This window comes from Podarcis melisellensis, assembly GCF_964234715.1.
Source record: "Podarcis melisellensis genome assembly, chromosome: 6".
NCBI lineage: Eukaryota > Metazoa > Chordata > Lepidosauria > Squamata > Lacertidae > Podarcis > Podarcis melisellensis.
In genome coordinates, this window is record NC_138538.1 from 56,764,669 (window position 1) to 56,785,451 (window position 20,783).

General features: G+C 44.2%; 1 protein-coding gene across 2 annotated transcripts in view; it reads left to right on the forward strand.

Annotated features, from left to right (window-relative positions):
* Positions 1 to 20,783, forward strand: part of ACOT11 (acyl-CoA thioesterase 11) — a 59,348-nt gene that overhangs the window by 11,102 nt on the left and 27,463 nt on the right. For both annotated transcript variants that reach the window (XM_081915798.1, XM_081915799.1), the window contains exons 2-3: positions 15,028 to 15,175; positions 18,276 to 18,345. In XM_081915798.1, coding sequence (XP_081771924.1) covers positions 15,046 to 15,175; positions 18,276 to 18,345 — 200 coding nt within the window. In that variant the 5' untranslated portion in view covers positions 15,028 to 15,045. The remainder of the gene's footprint in view (positions 1 to 15,027; positions 15,176 to 18,275; positions 18,346 to 20,783) is intronic.

Below are 20,783 nucleotides of genomic sequence, written 5' to 3' on the forward strand. Positions count from 1 at the left end.
ATAATGTCCATATACAGTATAACCCATTTGACATGCAAATATGCCCATTTTTGACACATGCTTATTTTGACCCTCCCCTTTCCACAAGCTTGTTTACATGAATTGGGCCTCTGGAGTTTTACATCTTGGTTAGCATGACTTCATGTATGAGAATTTCTAATCCAGATAGGTCTGTTTTGCCAGCGTTGCTTTCCATATCCTCTTCTGTGCCTCCTTCCACTTTCCCCTCTCTCAGATGCAAACATCTGCATCCTGCCTCTGCTAGGCCAGGGAAGAGTAAAAACTAGCCGTAAGCAAAGCAAGCCCACCCCCCTTCACAACAATACTTGTGGGGGGGGGGAGCTGTGCATAAATATCCAATCTCTGCAGTGGCACAGACGTGCTGTGACTTCTTATGAATGTTGCACCGTGAATATTAAGTTGCATTCCTGCACATTCAGAGGCTGTTGCCCTGATCCTGCACACTCTGAGGGGAAGGGAAAAGGCCCGTTAGGATGTCTAATTCCTGTTAGGAATACAAAGTTTTCTATTGCGGTGTGTTCTCTAGGATTTTGTCCACTGGCTTTTAATGTCTTCTCTGCAGAGACATGCTGTGACTTAAAAAAGGAAAGAATCGGACTTAACTGACTGACTCCTGCTTGGCTAGGCCAGATTTCAATGCCTTGGCTTTCAAAGGCTTCTGTCCTTTCTAATCACACCCCATGTTAACACCAGATCCCATTCTTTAAGCAGGATTTGTTAACTTCAGGGGAAGGCACCTGATTAATAGCAGAGATCCTGTCGAACACAACCTCTCTTAAAAAGAAAAAGGGAAAAGGAATTTCTTGTAGGAGACTGGAGCAATTAGAACCTGTCCTTAATTCCTTTTTATGTAGCTAAATACATTCAGGAGAGGGCAATTTAATATGACAACAAAGGTGATGTCAAGTTTCTGTCTTCATTACATTAAATGTTCTTCATTTTAAAGCCTAATTTCCAGAACTGAGACATTTTGCTGTAGCTCCAGAGTCCTTGTTCTCTGAAGGGGGAAAAAAAATCAACCTCCACCACCAGCTTGGCCTTAATTATACAGCTTGTCTAGTTAACAGCTTGTCACTTTTTCTTTCTCTTATTGTTCATATTGAATAGTCATTTATTAGTGTCATTAGCTTTCCTTTCCTGAAGGGCAAGTAAACAAAAGCCTATCTTCTGAGAACTGATCAAAACCTCTGTTAGAATTAATTCTCAGGCAGGGAAAATTAGCATTTTGCACCTCTTCCATTTTTATTCCTAGGTGTGCATTTCTTTTTACATTTTTGAGCTGGCATCGTAGAGCTGTCTAAAACCTATCAAATGGCCTAGCTTGCTTGTCGACTCCCACCCAGGTCTACATTTTTAGAACTGATTGGTGACAGGGCTTCCAAGCACATTATTGAATGGGAATTTCACATGCTGCTGCTTGCTATACTATTACTACTACTGCCTCAGTATTTTGGCCCTAAAACAGGACCACGAGAGGCTCTGAAAAAGCCCAAGCTATTATGTGGTTGGGATAGTCTTTCCCTATCATCTAGGCCTTAGAGTTGGCACCAGACTCTGAGGTGAAAATCTCTGGAAGATCTTTGTTGAATGATGGCTCGAGTAAAAGCACTTAGCCAGTATAAAATTCCTGCAAATATAATAATAATAATAATAATAATAATAATAATAATAATAATAATAATCCACTGTGATGTAGGAGAAGAACCAGCAGGAAACTGACAAAAGATTTACCAAAAGTGTTGGTGTTGACCTTTAAAGCCCTAAACGGCCTCGGCCCAGTATGCCTGAAGGAGCATCTCCACCCCCATTGTTCTGCCCGGACACTGAGGTCCAGCGCTGAGGGCCTTCTGGTGGTTCCCTCACTGCGAGAGGCCAAGTTACAGGGAACCAGGCAGAGGGCCTTCTCGGTAGTGGCACCCGCCCTGTGGAACGCCCTCCCACCAGACATCAAAGAGATAAACAATTACCTGACATTTAGAAGACATCTGAAGGCAGCCCTGTTCAGGGAAGTTTTTAATGTGTGACATTTTAATGTATTTTTAATCTTTGTTGGAAGCTGCCCAGTGTGGCTTGAGAAACCCAGCCATTAGGGCAGGGTACAAATAATAAATTACTATTACTATTTACAGGGGGGAGGAGGAGACAAGAGGACTGTGGCTGTTGGAAGATGAATTCTCAAACTCACAAGAGTCAGGTGGTTTGGGAAGTCATGGAGGCAGTGACACTGAAGAGGGTTCAGAAACACAAGATCTAGTGCCCTGTGGTCTTTGGAAGGCTCACTGCTGTCTGTTGTCCAGTAAGGACTCCCACACACTTCTGCTTTCCCTGTTCTTTACAGATGAATCGGAGCAAATGTCCCTCATGTTTCCTCTGGATTGACATTTGCTCTGATTTAGCGCTAAAGAGCGGTGTTTTCAGGGAAAAGTGGTGGGGCAAAAACAGAACTGCTGGAACCCATGCCTAGTAGGCACGGGACAAATGGAAAACCGATTGGATTCATGCATTCTAGGCATGGGGCAAGTAGAAGTGTGGCTGAGCCCAAAATCTAACAGCATTTAGGACTAACAGCATTGATGGTGTAACTGAGCCCTGACATGAAGCAACAACAGCCAGTGCTGTTACTAAAGGTGCTTTTATTTGCCTCCCTTGTTCAAGGGTGCTTCCAGAAGTTGGCTTAATATTGTAAATGGACCACTGAGGTATCACAAACAGGTCCATAGGCTTCATAATAACAGCAATGTCAAAACAGCAACATACGGTAAATGTTACTGCATTAAAAAGCATTTCAGTACATAAAATGTAGCAACATTACTCTTCCTGGCAATAGCAAAAATAGCAAAGGAGTTTGAACAGTTCTGCCTTGGTCCTAGATGTTCCAGCCACTGCTGTTGTGTCTGCTGCACATTAGCCAAGGATCAAGTCAGTGTGATCAAATATATTTGTCTTGACTTCCCCCACAAACCACTGCCCTGTTGACGTTACCAGTCGGGCAGCAATTCCTCCTGTGGTGTTACTCAGCTTCCCCTCCTGCTGCAGTTTCTTACAAGACTTCCAAGGGCAGGGGAGCTGGAAACACTCCTCCCATGATATTACGACATAGAAGTCGTCATGACCAATATCAGGTCATTGAGAAGAGCCTTAACTGTGTTTTGCAACATATCGTTGATTAAGAATCTCATTTAGTGTAGGCTTCCTTCAGCAAGAAATATGGCAGCTGCCTCAAGACCTGTGCACATGTTATGGCTGCCATGTGGGAGCTGCTTTAAATACCTAAAAAGGTGGGTCTCTCCACATATCAAGCTGAAGGAATATAAAGCTCTCTTCACTGCACTGCAATGGAGGCCTTGCTGACAGTGCCACCACGCTTTGTTGTTCGAGGAGCAGTGTTGTTGGGAGGTGGCCTTATTGGTAGTGGCCCCCACATTGCAGAATGGCCTCCCTTCTGAGGAGCCTCTTGTCAGCTGTTTGACGATTGGTCAAAACACAGCTCTTTACCCAGGTCTTTGGTTGAATAGGTGTCTTCCCTCTGACTATATTGCTGTTCTCTGCTGCTGTTTCATTAATTTTGTTATTGGTTAGTTTTGTAGCTTTGCTGCTAAGATTTTAGTTTGAATTGTGCTTGCTTCAATTGTGACAGTTTTGGTGGGCTTTAAATACAAAACAAACAAATAATGAGCATTTAAAGTTGTGAAAACATGGGCTTTTATGCTTATTGTGAAGTCATCATGTGACAACTTGTTTGTTTATTGACAGCTTTTATATGCCACCCAAACAATGGGTAGCTTACAAGCAAAGAAAGCATTAAAATCCATGAACTGCAGAACTATAGAAACATTAAATAAATTCCAGCCTAAAAAACATTCAGCAGCAGAACAATGTCACTAAAACTCATCTAAATTTCAGTGGATTTAGAAACTTACAAAGCCTGGAAATATAAAAAGTATTCTCTTGGTGCTGTGTAAAGTCCATAGCGAAGACACCTAATTCCAAAATTAGGATGCCACCACTGAGAAGGCCCTTTCCACATGTTGTGCCTCACTTGGTGGGGGCACCAGGAGAAGTGCCTCCTTTTCTGCAGGCATGACTCCCAGTCCAATCCAATTGCTCTAAAATTAGCAAAGGCAGGCAGCGCTGAGGCAAAGGAACTACCCAACTATTTCACATTGAGCAGAACTCAAGTATGCCTTTGCTTGGCACCTGCAGTCCTTCTCAGAATGGTTGTTTGAATAGTCCTGAAAAAAGTCATTCTTCGAGGTTCAAATCGCATGGGCCGTTGCCAGGGATGTGAGTTTCACATTCTGAGCCAGTATTCACATGCAACTGGAAAATCTAGACTCTATTGCTTGCACACTATATGCTTGCAGTGTATAGAATTCTTTATGACAGTCCACTGAGCCCCTCCCTGTACTTAGTTTAGTTCCAGGGAGCTTCCTACTTGGGGTTTAGCTGCTGGAAGATCAGGAATGGCAGGTATCAGGCATGCAGCTACACATGTTTGCTCTGAAGCAGCTTCCACTATATCCAATGGAAGTGACTTCCAGGTTAATGTACATGTGATTTCATTATTCTTTTTTAGATACGACTGGGACAAACCTTATTATGTTGAGTTCGTATTTTGCACAATTTGTATATGCTGTCTGTTTGATAATGTGTGGTTTGCTATGCCTAATAAAGGATCTTTATTGATTATTTTCCCCCCAAACATGGCGCTTCTCAAATTTTTGTTTTGCAGCCTTTCTGTTGTGTACTTCAAAGGTATGCTCAACACATGCCATGTGTGTTCTTTGTGGTTTGCTGCTTTCAGGACCCTGTAGTTTGGCAGAACCACCACTGAAATCCGTGGCTGGGAAGGTTTGCTTTGGTTGTTTCTCTTAGCCAGATGAAGGAGCTCAGCAGGGCTGGCGGGTAGCAGTTTCACCCACACATGCAAACACGCACACTGCCCCTCTCACTCCACTTAGCATTTTGTTGTGTTAGCAGAGGGGGCACTGGCAGTCTCACCACCTCGCTCTGAAGAAGGGCCAAGCGTGATGAGCCAAGACTAATAGAAAACAAAGACGAAGAGTCGAAGGGGCTCACAGGACGTGCTAAGGTTCACAACGATGGAAAAGCATAATGCCCTTGAAATGCAATGATAGTTCCATTGGAACCCAGGATCTTCATCAGAACCTGGCACCTACATTTCACACTGTTGCCACTTTGTGGCCCACTTGGCCCAGGCGGTGGCATGCCTATGGGGCAGGTGTTTCCACATGTTTCCAGACAACTCTTCACAGCCCCTTAGGGCTGCTTAGGGGAGGCGTGCAGGAGTAGAGACTTCTTTTTAAAAAGCTGCACTGTGAAAATACCAAATGTTGGTCTACTTGTGATGTGATACACTTTAGCTGCACAATCGTCACATCTAGACTTCATAATGCAGACAAAGACCCTTTCTCTGGAAGCCCTTGGCATACAAATGCGAGCTGTCCGGTGGTCAAATAATGACGTCGTCGTACTGTGTGCTCTTTGTATTCTGTGGTAAGCACTTCTCACTTATTTTGCAGTCCGCTGAGCAGTGGTGTCAAAGGGGCTGTTCTAGGAATTTGGTTCTCCTGAAGCTGAGGGAAACCTTTTCGTTCATATGCTGAAATAATTCAGTTGTCTTGAATCCTGCTGCCACAACAAAAAGGAGTTAGTTGACATTTCAGTTCTTAAGAAAAGCTCCTTCCTCGTGTTGCGTAGTTTCAGGATGTGATGACTCGCCTGGGAAAAGAGCTGCGTTTCCTATTGAAATTGTGAGTTGGGAAAGTCTTTGCTCTGAATGACTATTCTTCTAGGGGTGGTCTTGGTCCTCACAACTGATTTTTTATTTTTCTTGTTCCGGCCTGGTGCTAATGAAAAGTGCAAAGGTTGGTGGTGGGCATTCAGATATATTTTTTAATTTCCTTCTGCTTTTCCTCAGCCCACATGACCACCAAAGGATTAAAAGACAGGGTATTAGAACAGTGAGCATTTAAGATGGAGGATCCATGTTGCAAGCCAAATGCAACTGCTGTGGCAGCCTGTGCATGCAACTGAAAGCAGGAATGCAGCAGAGCAAAATGCAAAGTAGAAGCAATGGCAATATCTGCTGGAGCAGGACCTTTAGGAGGAAGGGCAATATATTAATTTATTAAGTAAATACAATTTGCCAGTGGGTCTCACTTTGGGGGTTGGAGGACAGTTCGGGCCTTACCCGTGATGCCGATTTTTGGGCAGACTAGGCTCAGGCCAGTAAGTGGGCTAAGGTCGCACTGCCAACTCCATGGTTCATCAAGAATGTGGACTCAGTTCTCCACAGCCCAAGTACGCCATGCTAATCACTACACTGCTCTTTGCCAGCTCACTATTCTATGGTCCCATCTGCACTATATATCTAAAGCATTATCATCCCACTTGAAACAGTCATGGCTTTCCCTCAAGAATCCCGGGAACTGTAGTTTGTTAAGAGTGCTGAGAGTTGTTAGGAGAGCCCTATTCTCACAGAACTACAGTTTCCAGAGTGGTTTAACAATCCCTCTTCCCAAGGAATTCTGGAAACTGTAGCTCTATGAGGGGAATAGGGGTCTCCTAACAGCTTTCAGCACCCTTAACAGACTACAGCTCCCAGGAATCTTGGGGGTATGGACACTATTTGGGGGTGTGGTTATAGGGGTTGTCACCACTGGTTTAGAGTGAAAGATGGACTGCCCCATGCCATCCTTGATTTTTTGAGCCATTCCCTGTTGTGCTGGAGCCGTGGCAGTTGAAGACAGACATCTTGCTATACAGGACTTGGATTTGCACTAAAACAGACCTTTTGATTCAATATTGTTGACGGCTGCTTCAAGTTACGTCTATAAGGGGAAGCACAAGTTGGTGCAATTCTCTGTTCTGTTCCCTCTTGCTCCTTCTGAAGCTTTCTTTCCTGATTTGTGCCAAGACTGCCAGCTTCTAGGGATGCAAACTTCTACTGCTAGACTCAATGAGAATCCAGGTTACAAAGATCAGAAATAAACCTGAATTTTTCTCTTTCCCTCTCATGCTGCTGCATTTGTGTCTCTGGCACTGGCCGGCCTGTTTCCAAAACAGCAGCCTGAGGAAGGAAGGTTGGTGGAATGTCAGATGGTGAACAATTTGGGCTAAAGTATGGGCTTGAGGTTTCTGTTTTTGTCCGAATCTTCTCTTCTATTTTTAAACGCTTCCCATGCTTCATTTCAGAAAAACAATGCCCTTGATTATCTCCATTTGCTGTCGCAATGACACCCAGCAATCCCTTTTCAATTGGAGTACCACCCTAGAGGCTCACTCTGATTCACTCTCATGTGGGCGCCTGGGCTGTCACTCAATTGCTCTCCTTCGGCAGCTCCTGGACGTTTCACTCCTGGCATTGCAGCTGAAGTCATGTGAGGCGTGTGGAGATTTCTGGGCAGAGCACAAGACAAACTTGTTCGTCAAAGAAAGCAGGCGGCCACTGACCTGCTCTCCAAAAGACTCCCAGAAAGCTTGATCCATGTGTCACTGCTCAAATCTTTTATCTCTGTTAGGCTGGAGTAGTTTAATTAATAAGTCAAAATTATTGTTGCCATATTGGAGAATGAAGTATGGGGAAAGGAAAAATAGGTAAGGTAGGATTGTGCTTTATTCCTTTTTTAGGGAACTAACAAACTGGTATAGGAGAATGTGCAAGTTTTTGTGTTGCACATTACTCTTCACTAGACTTGGCTGGCGGATAAAGGAACCACCATTACTCCTAATCAAATCAAACATGCACTGTGCAGCATGTTTAATGCCATATCAAACATTCTTTTGTTTCACCCGTATAAATGCTATTAGATCATTATGACCGCAAATACTCTTGCACAGAAAAATGGTTATGGACCTAAATTGCTTATTACTTGTAGGTGAGCATCAGGCCACTTTAATCTCTGTCATAGTAATGTGTATTCAGACAACCGGAAGCCTCTGATCTGGTAACTGCTTCAAAGTAGGGGTGGCCTGTATGATTTTAGTTTTTGTTTTGAAACTGGTGCTTTTGCAGAGAGCAGAACTATTTCTCCCTAAAAGCCATGAACTGAGCATTGACCATTTTCTAAGTCCTGTTTACTGCCAACATTCCCTTATGTGTGGCCACTTCTGTGCTGCTGATATTTTTTATTGCTGTATTGTTACGAGTTTGGGTGCCAGAGTTTGTGGGCGCAAAGCACCCACAATTCCTCGATTTAGTAAATGTTAGAATTTAATCAAGGTTTGGAGAACGTGAACCCTGGGCAAGCAGCTGGACTCCTGGAATTTTGCACCACACAGAGGTTGGGGTGGCGTGTAACACTCATGTCAGGAGTTGGGTTTCACACTTCCAGGAGAAAAGACCTGTGAGCAAGGTGTGCCTGGAGCCGAGATGGAGGGAGGAGCAGCAGCAGCATTCCTGGAGCAGTTCAGGTTGTTGCTCCCAAGAGCAAAGTCAGCAGCGGACAGAGCAGTAGTGGAACGAGGCAGCTTGACTTCTTGCTTTGGAAAGGAAGTTGTATGAAAACATTATTGTTGAATGTGTACTTCAAAAGTTTGCTTGCCTTTTGTTTTTCCAGTAGAATTTTGTTCTCATAACAACTTGCAACCTGCCTATTACATATTTGCACTTGAATGTAGCAAAATTCTTGAGAACCACATTGCCAAGTCGACAGTTTAAAAAGGTAAAGGTACCCCTGCCCGTACGGGCCAGTCTTGACAGACTCTGGGGTTGTGCGCCCATCTCACTCAAGAGGCCAGGGGCCAGCGCTGTCCGGAGACACTTCCGGGTCACGTGGCCAGCGTGACATCGCTGCTCTGGCGAGCCAGAGCCGCACACGGAAACGCCGTTTACCTTCCCGCTGGTAAGCGGTCCCTATTTATCTACTTGCACCCGGAGGTGCTTTCGAACTGCTAGGTTGGCAGGCGCTGGGACCGAGCAGCGGGAGCGCACCCCGCCACAGGGATTCGAACCGCCGACCTTTCGATCGGCAAGTCCTAGGCACTGAGGCTTTAACCCACAGCGCCACCTGCGTCCCAGGAGTCGACAGTTTACATGACATCAAAAGTGTGTGTGTGTGTGTGTGTGAGAGAGAGAGAGAGGGGGGGGGGAGATTTGGTTGGCTGATGTCTCTGTAAGTGGCCCCAAAGCTACTAAATATAGGTATCCTGGCTTATCACTTGTGTGTAGGCATGGAATTGACTTGAAATTGGATAGTAGGTTTGACTTAAGTGGCTGCCAGTTACATACAGTTGTAACAGACGTTTGTTCAGCCCGGTAGAATTCTTGTGGCATGTCTGTATTGTTAATTATCAGTGAAAGGGTCTTGGCTTCCCTGAGTTAATCAATGGCTGGGAGAGAAACTGGAAGTGATTTTTCCTGCAGGATGGTGAGATCTACCTGCCTTTGGAAACACCAGTCCTTCTAGAACCTTAGGTTGTATCAGCAGTTACGGTATCTAAATGGAACACTCCTAGAAGTACTGAGAAAAGTGGGATCTGTCCAAAAGGAGGGGATGTGTTCTGTTGTTGTTGACCCAGAGAAACTGTTTTAATGGGAAGATTGCTCCCACTGCAGCCTGTATTTGCTTCCTTTTATTTCCCTGTTGTGTCAATTCCAAGCTGTTACGACAAAGAACTCCTGATGATACAAGTGAGTGGGGCACATCTAGGCCTAGATGAGGGAAGTTCAGGCCAAATTCCAGGCTAGTGTCTGATGTCTAGTGAATTACTCATCTTCAGATTATTTTGCTGCAATATTGGTATAAAAAGGGAACTGTTGGGTCAAAATCTAAAAATTAAAAGGCAATCAAGAGATTGAGGTCTACAAGCACTTCTCCCCATTTTTCCTGCAAGGTGTTTTCTGTAGAAAACAATCTGAAGAACAGACAATGTTTCTTTTGTTTACATTGGACTTTAGAATTTTAGAATTTGTGAAATTGCACTGTGTGTGTTTGATTATATTTCCATAGGTACTGACATTCCAACAAGACAACTGATAATCTTTATAAGTATTTAAATTCTATGTTATGTGTGTGTCTATATGTGTATGTAACATATATGAGAGTGGGGAGGGGAAGGAAGAGAGAGAGAGAAATCTAAATGCAGAAGCCAAAGCACAGTTAGGCACCTTCACCCTGGCTGTAGTCAGTTGGATAAGAGCAATTTAACTGTGCAGGACAGTAGCCAAAGAAACTATCTGGGCAATTGAAAAAACACCAAAAACATTTGTTAATGTATAGATGGTTTGTTAGAAACAAACATGTATACAGTTTTCAGTTGGCTCCAACTCTTCAACTTGCATGCAATACAGAAAGGAGAAAGGATTTCAGGCTAGTAACTTGATCTACCTTAAATGGTAGATGAGTCATTCGGAATGATCATGTGCTGATGTATCTGTCAAGGATGCTCTATGTGTACAGTTCCAATAAACACATTTACATATCACAAAACACACTCCAAGCTTACAGTTTCTTAAAAACTCTAAAATTCGCAATTGGGCAGTACCTTTATTGGAACCAATCAAAATGCAACAAAGTGTGTTGTTTTAACATTTTTTAATGAAAAAAATCTAATCTTTTGACCAATGCTTCAGGGAGCATATATGCTTTTTGTTTCTTTTTTCTTTTTATTGTAATACTAGTATGTGAGCACCCTCATACCTGCTATTTGGATTCCCTGTTATTTTTCCCAATTTAAACATTATGACTATTCTTTTCGAAAGATTCTGGTTTTACACCTCCCCACACCGCACCCCCATACATTCAAAAACTCAAGCCCTTTTAAAGAACCCACTTTTCCCACTGTCTTCCAAAACCCTAGCAAAAATAATGAGAAAAGGTCTGTGTGGAAAAGTCTTTTCTGTTTATACCCCCAAAATGCATATTTGCTCCAGGGTCAATTTTGGATAGCCCATGTTGCATTACTCCAGCACCTTTCTCAGTCAGGAAAGGTCCTTCTGTAAAGTGATGCGGTGATGGAGGACCCCTCTACAGTGGTACCTTAGGTTAAGAACTTAATTCATTCTGGAGGTCCGTTCTTAACCTGAAACTGTTTTTAACCCGAGGTACCACTTTAACTAATGGGGCCTCCCGCTGCCACCGCGCCGTCATCGTGCAATTTCTGCTCTGATCCTGAAACAAAGTTCTTAACCTGAGGTACTATTTCAGGGTTAGCAGAGTCTGTAACCTGAAGCGTCTGTAACCCGAGGTACCACTGTATATAAAAAAGAGCACTTCCGAGAGTTCAGGTGCTTATATGAATTAATTTTCAGGTAGACCACAGTAGGGGGTTAACCCCTAAGCCAGGGCAACTCCCGCTTTGTGTGTATGTGGCTTACGAGAATCACTGAACTTCAGTGGCTGTTGAGCGCCTAACCCTCTCAGCAAATCCCAGCTTTTGTGTTTCAGCAAAGCAAATAATTGCCAGCTTCTTGTGTCCAAGCTTATGTGAAAGGGGAGTCTGTTATAACAGCAGTGAAGTGGAATAGCTTATGTTTAGGAAGGGTGTAGTAGGTTTGCCAGAGAGAAGTTTCGTTTCAATGCAAACCCCTGATGGCCTCCCTTTTACCTTTTCTTATTCCCTGCTCCGCCTCAGGGCTGTTATTGGTGCCTAAAATAATACTGTATTATGTTTTTTTTCTAATATACAAAACAAATGTATCCTAGACAAAATGTAAAATAAAATAGGGTAATGATGTCACAAATACCTTTTGATTCTGAAACACTGATCAGGAAGTCACTATACTGTATATAGTTGCCTCCCAGCACATATATCAGAAACAAAATGGATGCTTGTACCGTCAAATATATTATTTTCCAAAGACCAGTATTAATATCCATATTGGGTGAAAGTACAGTGGTACCTTGGGTTACATACACTTCAGGTTACATACGCTTCAGGTTACAGACTCCGCTAACCCAGAAATATTACCTCGGGTTAAGAACTTTGCTTCAGGATGAGAACAGAAATCGTGCTCCAGCGGCACGGCAGCAGCGGGAGGCCCCATTAGCTAAAGTGGTACCTCAGGTTAAGAACAGTTTCAGGTTAAGAACAGACCTCCGGAACAAATTAAGTACTTAACCCGAGGTACCACTGTAAGCTTGAGCAGTCTGAAGTCTTGTCTGGAGTATATCCTGCAAGTTCAGTCCTCTGCTTGAACTCCCAGTGCCAAAAGGAAGATTGCAAGGAGAGCCTGCCTCCCTCTTTCTTTCTCTGCATCCCCCATGTGAATGGCTGACACTTGCTAAGGATATATTTTTCAAGTTCTTCATGCCATCTTTTTGTGTGTGTGCATTAAAAGTGCATGCTTAAAGCATGCTGCCTGTACTCCACAAACGTTGCTTTTTACAGCATGCAATTGTTTCAACACTACCTCATTTCCAAAGGGTTAAAGAGCAAAGGTGATCCTTTCCCCAGATAACTCATTCATTGTCATCTTGATTGCATCAGGGAATGTACTTGTGCAAGTCTCATAGGCGCATTCACTGTTCCACACCACTGAGGCTCAGCACAGTAACTTGGGGGCTAGTTGTTCAAAGATGCTGTGCCATTTTTAAACCTTTTCTTTAAGACTTACCTGTGTTCTGACATGGCACAGCTTGTATACAAAAAGTGTTTGCCCACTTTGTTATTATAGCCAAGAGGGCCACTATCACATTCTGCTCCACACATTCAGTCAGTTTGTGGAGGGGAGTGAGATTGTGCCCTTTGACCTCCATGGGTTAGGGACTACATAAGCAGTGTATGTATGGCCTTTACACTCAGTTGTATACGCTGTGTATGATACAGCCCATTCTTGTGCTCTGTTTGATGTGCAGAGGTCACTTCCTCCATGCATTGAACAAGTGGACGGGAGCATGAGAAGAGGGTGAATTCTGGGCTGCTGTTTCTGAAATATCCTGTTGTGAGCAGGAAAACAATTCTCTCCATGTCATGAGGACTACTAACCATTATCATCCCAATTAGGAAAGGACATCCCAATTAGTCCACTGAGGTGAAAGAAAAGCTTCCACTCTTGCTTTTATCCCAAAGCTGGTAAAGTTTTGGGTTTTTAAAATTGTGTTATGTGTTTTAGTAGTTTACCAATGCCAAGACGTTTGTGTTACTACCAACCCTGCTTTGTGAGTAGAATCCAATAATGCAAATGTTATGTGTGCATATTTGCCTGCAGTTTAAGGATTACATTTCATGCATCTGATGGACTGTGTTGTGGCATGCACTTTGGTAGACTAGATTTGATAAGTCTTTTTTCAGTTTATTTTTATTAGTTTTCAAATTAAGATAGAACCACAGATAAACAACAACAAAATCATAACATATCCAACTAAAGCCTTAGCATACAGAGCCCAAAACATATTAAATAATAACAGCCAATCTAAGATCATGACATCCATATTTATCTAGACTGTGCAGGGAGAGATACCTATAAATCTGAAACTATAAACTATATGAAATAAATCCCACCATACTGAGTAGAAATGGCCAGAATCTTCCTGTCCCTTTGAGACCCATAAGTCATGTTATTTTCCCCCCACAATAACTAAATGTCAGACATTTTATGCCGATTTGCTGGTCTTTAAGGTGCTGCAAGACATTGTGTTTTCCTGAACAGACTAACACCAATGACCCTCTGGTTTAAGGTGGGTCATTGGGTAGGAAGTCACAAATGAAAATCAGGAAGCATCAATAATACACTAGTCTTGGGAAAGTGTTACTGGCTGTTATTAATATTTTCAAAAGTGGTCAGCTGGGATTCAATAAAACCTTCCTGCCACATCTCTTGTACAGGAACTAGTATTTTTTTTTTTTTAGGGTGCAATAACAATGCTTGCACAAGCATTGAGCAGGCATTATGCACAGTGCTTTCATAGAAAGACAGCTGGAGAGACCAGCCTTATCAAAAAATAATAATTGTGCAACTCAAATTGGTTCAGACCGTTTTAATTTTTTTGCTTCTTGGTTTGAGGAATTGCATTGCCACTCGTGTTGTCCTTGTTTATTCCTTGCATACGCATCAGGAATTCTGACACATCCTTTGGCTCCCAGTTGACAGCTGCTTTTGATTTAGCTCATGCCAAACTTGCCCCAAAGAACAGGGCCGGGGAACCTGTGGCCCTCCAGATGATGTTGGATTCCCAACTCCCATCGGCCCTCGCCAGCATGGCTGGTGTTTGGGGATGACAGGAGCTGTAGTCTAATAATACCAGGAGGGCCAGGTTCCCAGTCCCAGGATTAGGTTTGGTAAATGTTGGAGAGATTTGGGGGTGTAGAAGTGTCCGGTTTTGGAGATGTGGTGGAAGTGTTTGGTTTAACCGAAAGCTCCTTTTGCCTGCGATTGGTCAGTTGCTAAATAGTTTTCACTACTGCCTTGAATTTATGGGGCAGAAAAAAGGTGCTTTATTTGGGAAATAATTCCTTTGGTGGCCATTAACTAACCTTTTTTGAGGTGGCTTCAGTCCCCCAAAAGCACGGGTTTGAGGTTTGTGTTGCCATAGATATTAAAAAGCATTTGGCTCACCCCTAGGTGTCCTCAAAGTGTGGGTTGTGGGCATGGGTATAGAGCCCGGATTTATGTTGGTGTGGGGCAGGACACCCACCTGTCACCATCCTCTGCCTGGCTCTGTCTAGCAGATTCAGAATGAAATATATCAACAAGAGTGGTTTTTAATTACTTTCTTTTGACCCCAAGTGCTGAGAAAAACCTGTCAGAATCTTTTCACCATTTCTACTTTTAGTTAAGTATTTTTATTTATTTGCTTGATTTGGGGGGCAGCTGCCCTCCCTGCTCCCCCTTGGCTACTCCCATGGTTGTGGGGGCTTCCCGTTTTGATGGGTCAAGAAGGGATGTAGCGTCCATAAGTGTGTGAATAAGTGTGCTAAACGCGCTGCATAGCTTGACACACTGGAGGAAATCGGGCATCCAGACTGCAGCCGGGCGGCGTCTTGCTCTCTCTCCGCGCTGACTCTTTGCTTTGTTCTCTCTTTCTCTCCTTTCCCCCTCAGAGCTCGCCGGAGGCGCCCATGGAGAGTTACCGGAATGCCACCGAGGTGCAGATGAGTCAGATGGTGCAGCCCTGCCACACCAACCACCGCCGCGAGCTCAGCATCGGGCAGCTCCTCAAATGGATCGACACGGCCGCCTGCCTCTCCGGTGAGCCGCCGCGGACTCGCCTCGGGCACGCGGAGGGGCGGGAGCTCGTTTCTTGGCAACCTGCCCTGGGCTGGATCTAAAGCAAGCGCGCGAGCACGACCTCGGCTTGCTCACTGCTGGCTCTTAAGGTGGACCGAGCGAGTTCCGGCCGCAGCCCTCGCCGCGCAAGGGAAAGGCAAAAAAAAAAAAAAAAAAAAGGCTTTTAGGGCAACGGGCGAGCCTCGCCTGTTTTCCTTCATAGCCAATAAATCTGGGGACGGGAGCGCGGGCGGAAACGTCGGACGGGACGCCATACCGTGGGGAAGCCTGTACACGTGAAAGGCTCCCTGCATCCGTGGACTTGCAGAGGGACAGAGGAAGGGGTACTACTTGGCGCTCCCCACTTAGAGATCTCTATCCCCCTTCCCTACCGCTCTGAAAAACAAAACCGTGAGAGAAACGACTCTGAGCTAAAGTCAGTCTCGTTTGTGTCTTTTTTCATATTTTATTCCCTGAGCTAGTGGTGACTGTGAAATAAAAATAATGTTCGTGCACACAGGGAGAACAACTGAAGTGGCAAACAAAACAAAACAAAACAAAACAAAACATGAATGAGCAGTTGGTCAGTGTAGTTTTGAATTCTGAATTAAGCTGGGCTGGCAGCTGGAGGCTTTCTTTGGCACCAAGAAGATCCCCATTGCCAGTTCAGAGGCAAGGGCATGGAGGGCTGTGACAAGAGGGTTCATGGGGTGCAATGGTGGTGGGGGGGGGGCGCATGTCCCACCAGTGTCCAACTTCATCCCAAAGCTTCCCTATCATAAAACTAGTTGCTGATCAGCAGATCAAGAGTGTAACTGTGCAAGCAGAGAATCCCCTGAGGGAAAGACCACCAGGCCAAAAGTGCTGGTGGAGAAAAGCCATATATCTCAAAGCAAACTAGGGGGAAACCACCCCCAACCAAACCAGAGCAGCCATGCCCACTATTATTGGTCCTTATTATGGAGCTCAGCTTATTTGTTTTTCCCTCTGGGCATGTTGCCTTTAGAACCTTTAACTACATTGTAGAAGCACTACTAAGGAACTTCATAAAGGAGCTTGCATTTTGAAAGCAGATGAATCTGAGGGGCTTAATCAATGAGCGTATTCCACTTTAAATGTGCCCAAGTCAAGCTGTTGTAATGATCAGAGGTATGGGAAAGATTTAATGCACTGTACACCGACAAGCAGGATTGCTCACCTGCCAGACGTCCGCAGAGGAATCTGCACAATCCATATGAACAACCCCTGGATCAGAACAGAGGCCTATTCCATACAACAACCTGCTTTCCCACAGTAGCCTGATAGACACTATTTATACTACTGACACTTCCAGGACATACAAGCAAATGCCCCTTCTTCCTTGTATATACTTTGCTCATCACTGGGCATTCAAAGGTAGACTGCCTCTCACCTGGGAGGTTCCATTTAGGTGTCATAGCTAATAGCTTCTGATATGTTCTCTCAATTTGTCCAATCTTTCTAAAGCAATCTAAGGGCTCATGCACACTTTCTTTTGTGCCATGTTGCTAAGCACAGGTCTGAGCTTTAGAGCTCCATGCCCAAATGTTGTTTTCTCCTGGTGCTTTCCCCAGAAAAACCCTCCTTTTACTGCTGCATCAGAGCAAATGGTTTAAAAGTGGGTGTCCCTAGGTAGACACCTTTAGAGAGGCGACATGCAAACACTTCCATTGGGTTCTCTTTAGCACTGTAGCTGGTACTTGCTTAGATGGAGAGTGTTGTGTGTAGAAACCTCTAATTTCTGTGTGAATGAATTTTTTAATGTAGCCTATCATACAAAGGTAAGTATTCCACCCATTGTCCCACCCACTTTGGCTCTGCCCTCCCCCACTTGAATGTACAGTGGTACCTCGGGTTACATACGCTTCAGGTTACAGACTCCGCTAACCCAGAAATAGTGCTTCAGGATAAGAACAGAAATTGTGCTCCAGCGGTGCAGCGGCAGTGGGAGGCCCCATTAGCTAAAGTGGTGCTTCAGGTTAAGAACAGTTTCAGGTTAAGAACGGACCTCCGGAACGAATTAAGTACTTAACTAGAGGTGCCACTATACTATGGAATGTTGCTCTCAGGCTACAGAAGATTTCCTACCCTTACCTTTACTCCACAAATTAAAATTTGACCTAGCTAATTAAATTGGCACTCACCGTTAATCAAGTAAACCTTTAATTGATTAAATCTGTCAATTAAAACTGATTACAACTTACGGGCTTTTTAGCGCCAATACTTCAACTGACCTGAACTTTTGATGCAAAAAAAAACTATTGAGAAGGGTATATTGCTGTTTATGGAGCTGCTGGCACAGTGGAAAGATACCATCTTAAATTAAAATGAGGCTTGGAAGGTAACAATAATCATACAATTAGAGAGATCACCAACATTTTCGGGGGCCCATCTGCATGTTCAGAAGTCTTTGTTTTGGGCACCACAAAATGTTCACCTCCCAGAAGAAAAGCTGACAGTGCTCAGAACCACCTCCCTTCCACCCTTCCTACAAGAAGAGGCAAAAACACCTACACGTATGCCAAAGTAAAGCACAAAAGAAAAGCAGTCCACACCCTCGAAAAAACCTGACAAACCTTTCAATAACCTCCCAAGCCAAATAACATGAGTAAAAAGCCTGAGGTTGGTAGGGGGCATGTTGGGGGCTCTAGATATAGGTAAACCACCATTCTAGAAGAGAAGCATAGCCTTTTGAATACAATATTTCAGATACCAAAGACCCAGCATCAAATCTTTAAGAGCCAACCTTGCAAAGAGCTGAAAAAGCATTTTGAATGCCTATGTTCCAATAGCAGCTTTTTAGGCAACTGGGTGATCACCTGCCTGGGATTCCCCCCCTCCCCCAATTCTGCATGTGGGGATAATTGTGAGAGTGCTTCTTAACATAGCAGGCGCATGTGCTGGACTCTGCAGTTTTATGCGTCCTACCATGGTGTCGGTTTTGTTCCTGCAACCAAGGCTTCCTGTTTCCATTCTAAGCCTGCAACTGTAATTACTGTGAACAGAAAGAGCCCTGTTTGCTGCAGTGATGTACATAACTAATGTGGTTTGTTTGCCTTTTCAGCCGAGAGGCATGCTGGCTGCCCCTGCGTCACAGCTTCAGTGGATGATATCTATTTTGAGCACACAATTAGGTAACTGCCTCACTTCCTTGCCTCATTGCAGTTTAACTGGATTTTTAACTGGATTTTTTAAAATGTGCCTTTAGCAAATGCAGAAGTAGTAGAAATATGTGCCATGTTAATTAGCCCTTTTGAGCCTGGGTAACTTCTCTGGGTTGTTCCCCCCCCCCATTCCTTTCCTTTTACTGGGACAGCCAATGAAAAATATTAGGTTGAAAAATCAATGGTTTCTCCTTATCCATTAAGATGGGGTGCTCCAGCTCTGCTGTTTCAGTGCAGCATTGCAAAACAGGCCTCACCTTTGGCGCGTGCCCTTAACAAAGAATGCAGTGCAGATGCGGAGGGTCTGGGAAATTTTTTATTCCCTTTTTATAGCATCCTTATTCATGTGTTTTGCTTGCAAATAAATAGCACATTTGGGGAAGACAGGGGGGCAGGCATACTCCCTCCAACCCCTGTTTATCCCATCTCTCCCCAATTCAGGGAAGAGTGGCTTCTGAAGTGGGGAGTCCCCTGTACTTTAGGGGTCTCCCTATGCATTTTAGAATCCTGTTTTTCTAGGGTTTCCTAAAGTGTTCAGGGAGTATCCAGGACTACATTGACAATTTGGAGGGTGATGAGGACGGGGGTGTAGCACTAGCACCCATGTCCCCGTTGTCCTCCTACATACTTACTCTAGCTCCCTTCAGGTATTATATTTAAGAGTAACATTACACACAAGTTGACAACCCAGATAGAAGGTTTAATTGGAGCAGCCTCGTGACCTGTTTTGAATTCGGTTCTGTTTGAAGGTCGGTTCTCTTCCAAGAACGAAGAGAGTATTTGGAGCATTTGCAGGAAGCTGCCTTTCTTACTGACCACAGCCCACCCCACACATCTGGCGTTTGGGGAGGATGTTTTGGGGATTATAGGATTACGACTTCTCAGAGGGCTTGAGCCTCTGCACCTCTCTGATTTAGAAAACGAGCCGGTGCCAAAATGTGCAGCTGCATCATCTTACACAGTGACATGTGCGTCAGCTGTAAGAACATATTTGTTCTTCTGTTAACCAGCTTTATTTATTTCAATTCCTGTTAATATACCAGGTCAAAGTATTTGTCTCTCTAGCCCTGTATGATGTCCCTTGACTGGCAATAGCTCTCTAGTGCACCAAGCAGAGGCCTTTCCTGAGGTCGTCTCAACTGGAGATGCCAGGGATCTTTTGCATGAAAAGCATGCTCTCTGCCACTGAGCGATGACCCCTCTCCATCTTCTTCTAGAGGAAGGTCACAAAACAAACTCCTTCAGGGCACAGGAACGTGCCTTGTACTGAATGAGGACCATCTGCCTATCAAGCTCAGAATTGCCTTCACGGACTGGAAGCAACTCTCCAGGGTTTCAGACGGGTCTTTCCCAATGGGGGACATTTGAGATGGGCTGTTATTAGGCAGCAGAGCAACTGCCTTATGTGCAGAAGGCATATGGTTAAATCCCAGTCACCTCCTGATAGTGCTGGGAATTTAATTAATTAATTAATTAATTAACAAACAAATTAATTAACAAGCTTGATCACCCATTGGCTCTAGGTGGTTTACACAGAATGTCCCCCGTCTGAAACCCTGGAGAGCCACTGCCACTCAGTGTAGACCAGGGTTCTCCAAACTTAGGTATCCAGCTGTTTTTTTTTGGACTACAACTCCCATCATCCCTAGCTAGTAGGACCAGTGGTCAGAGATGGTGGGAACTGTAGTCCAAAAGCAGCTGGTGTAGACAATACTGGGCTAGAATAGATGGACAGTCTGACCTGGTATAAGGCAGCTTCCTAGGCCCACGCGGAGATGTCAGGGATTAAACCTGGGACATTCTGCATGTGAAGCAGGCGCCCTACCATTGACCGACGGTCCTCCCCCATGGCGCTTATATTTAAACTTAAAGACTTGAAGCGAATTTTCTGAAACAGAACCTTCACGCTGAATTTTTATTATCCTGCCATTCGTATTTGAATATATTCATGTGTTACACAAATGGCATGAAATCATTATGGCAAGCGCAAGCTCTGTGGCATACCTGTCTGTGTTAAAAATTAATAAAGCACCTTTCAGGCCGCGGTGAGAGATTAAGCCGGCATCTTTTTCAGAGGGCAGGTATGTAAAAACCTAGGTCCTTTTTTCTAGCTTACGGGGTGGGTGGTCGTGTCCTTCTTTTGGGAAAGCTGTCGGAAGAATGGGTGAATTTGGAGTTTTGCCTTTTTTTTTGGTAATACTTTAAACTTTTATATTCCACTTGAGTACCCATCATCTTGATTCTTTTATATGTGTGGATTTACTAACAATCTGCATGACTCTCAATATGGCTTCAGATCAGGAATGGGCTAGGCCTCCAGATGTTGTTGGACTTCAACTCCCATCAGCCCCAGCCAGTGTGGCCAATGGTCTGGAGCAGAAGGGAGTTGTAGTCCAACAGCCTCCGAA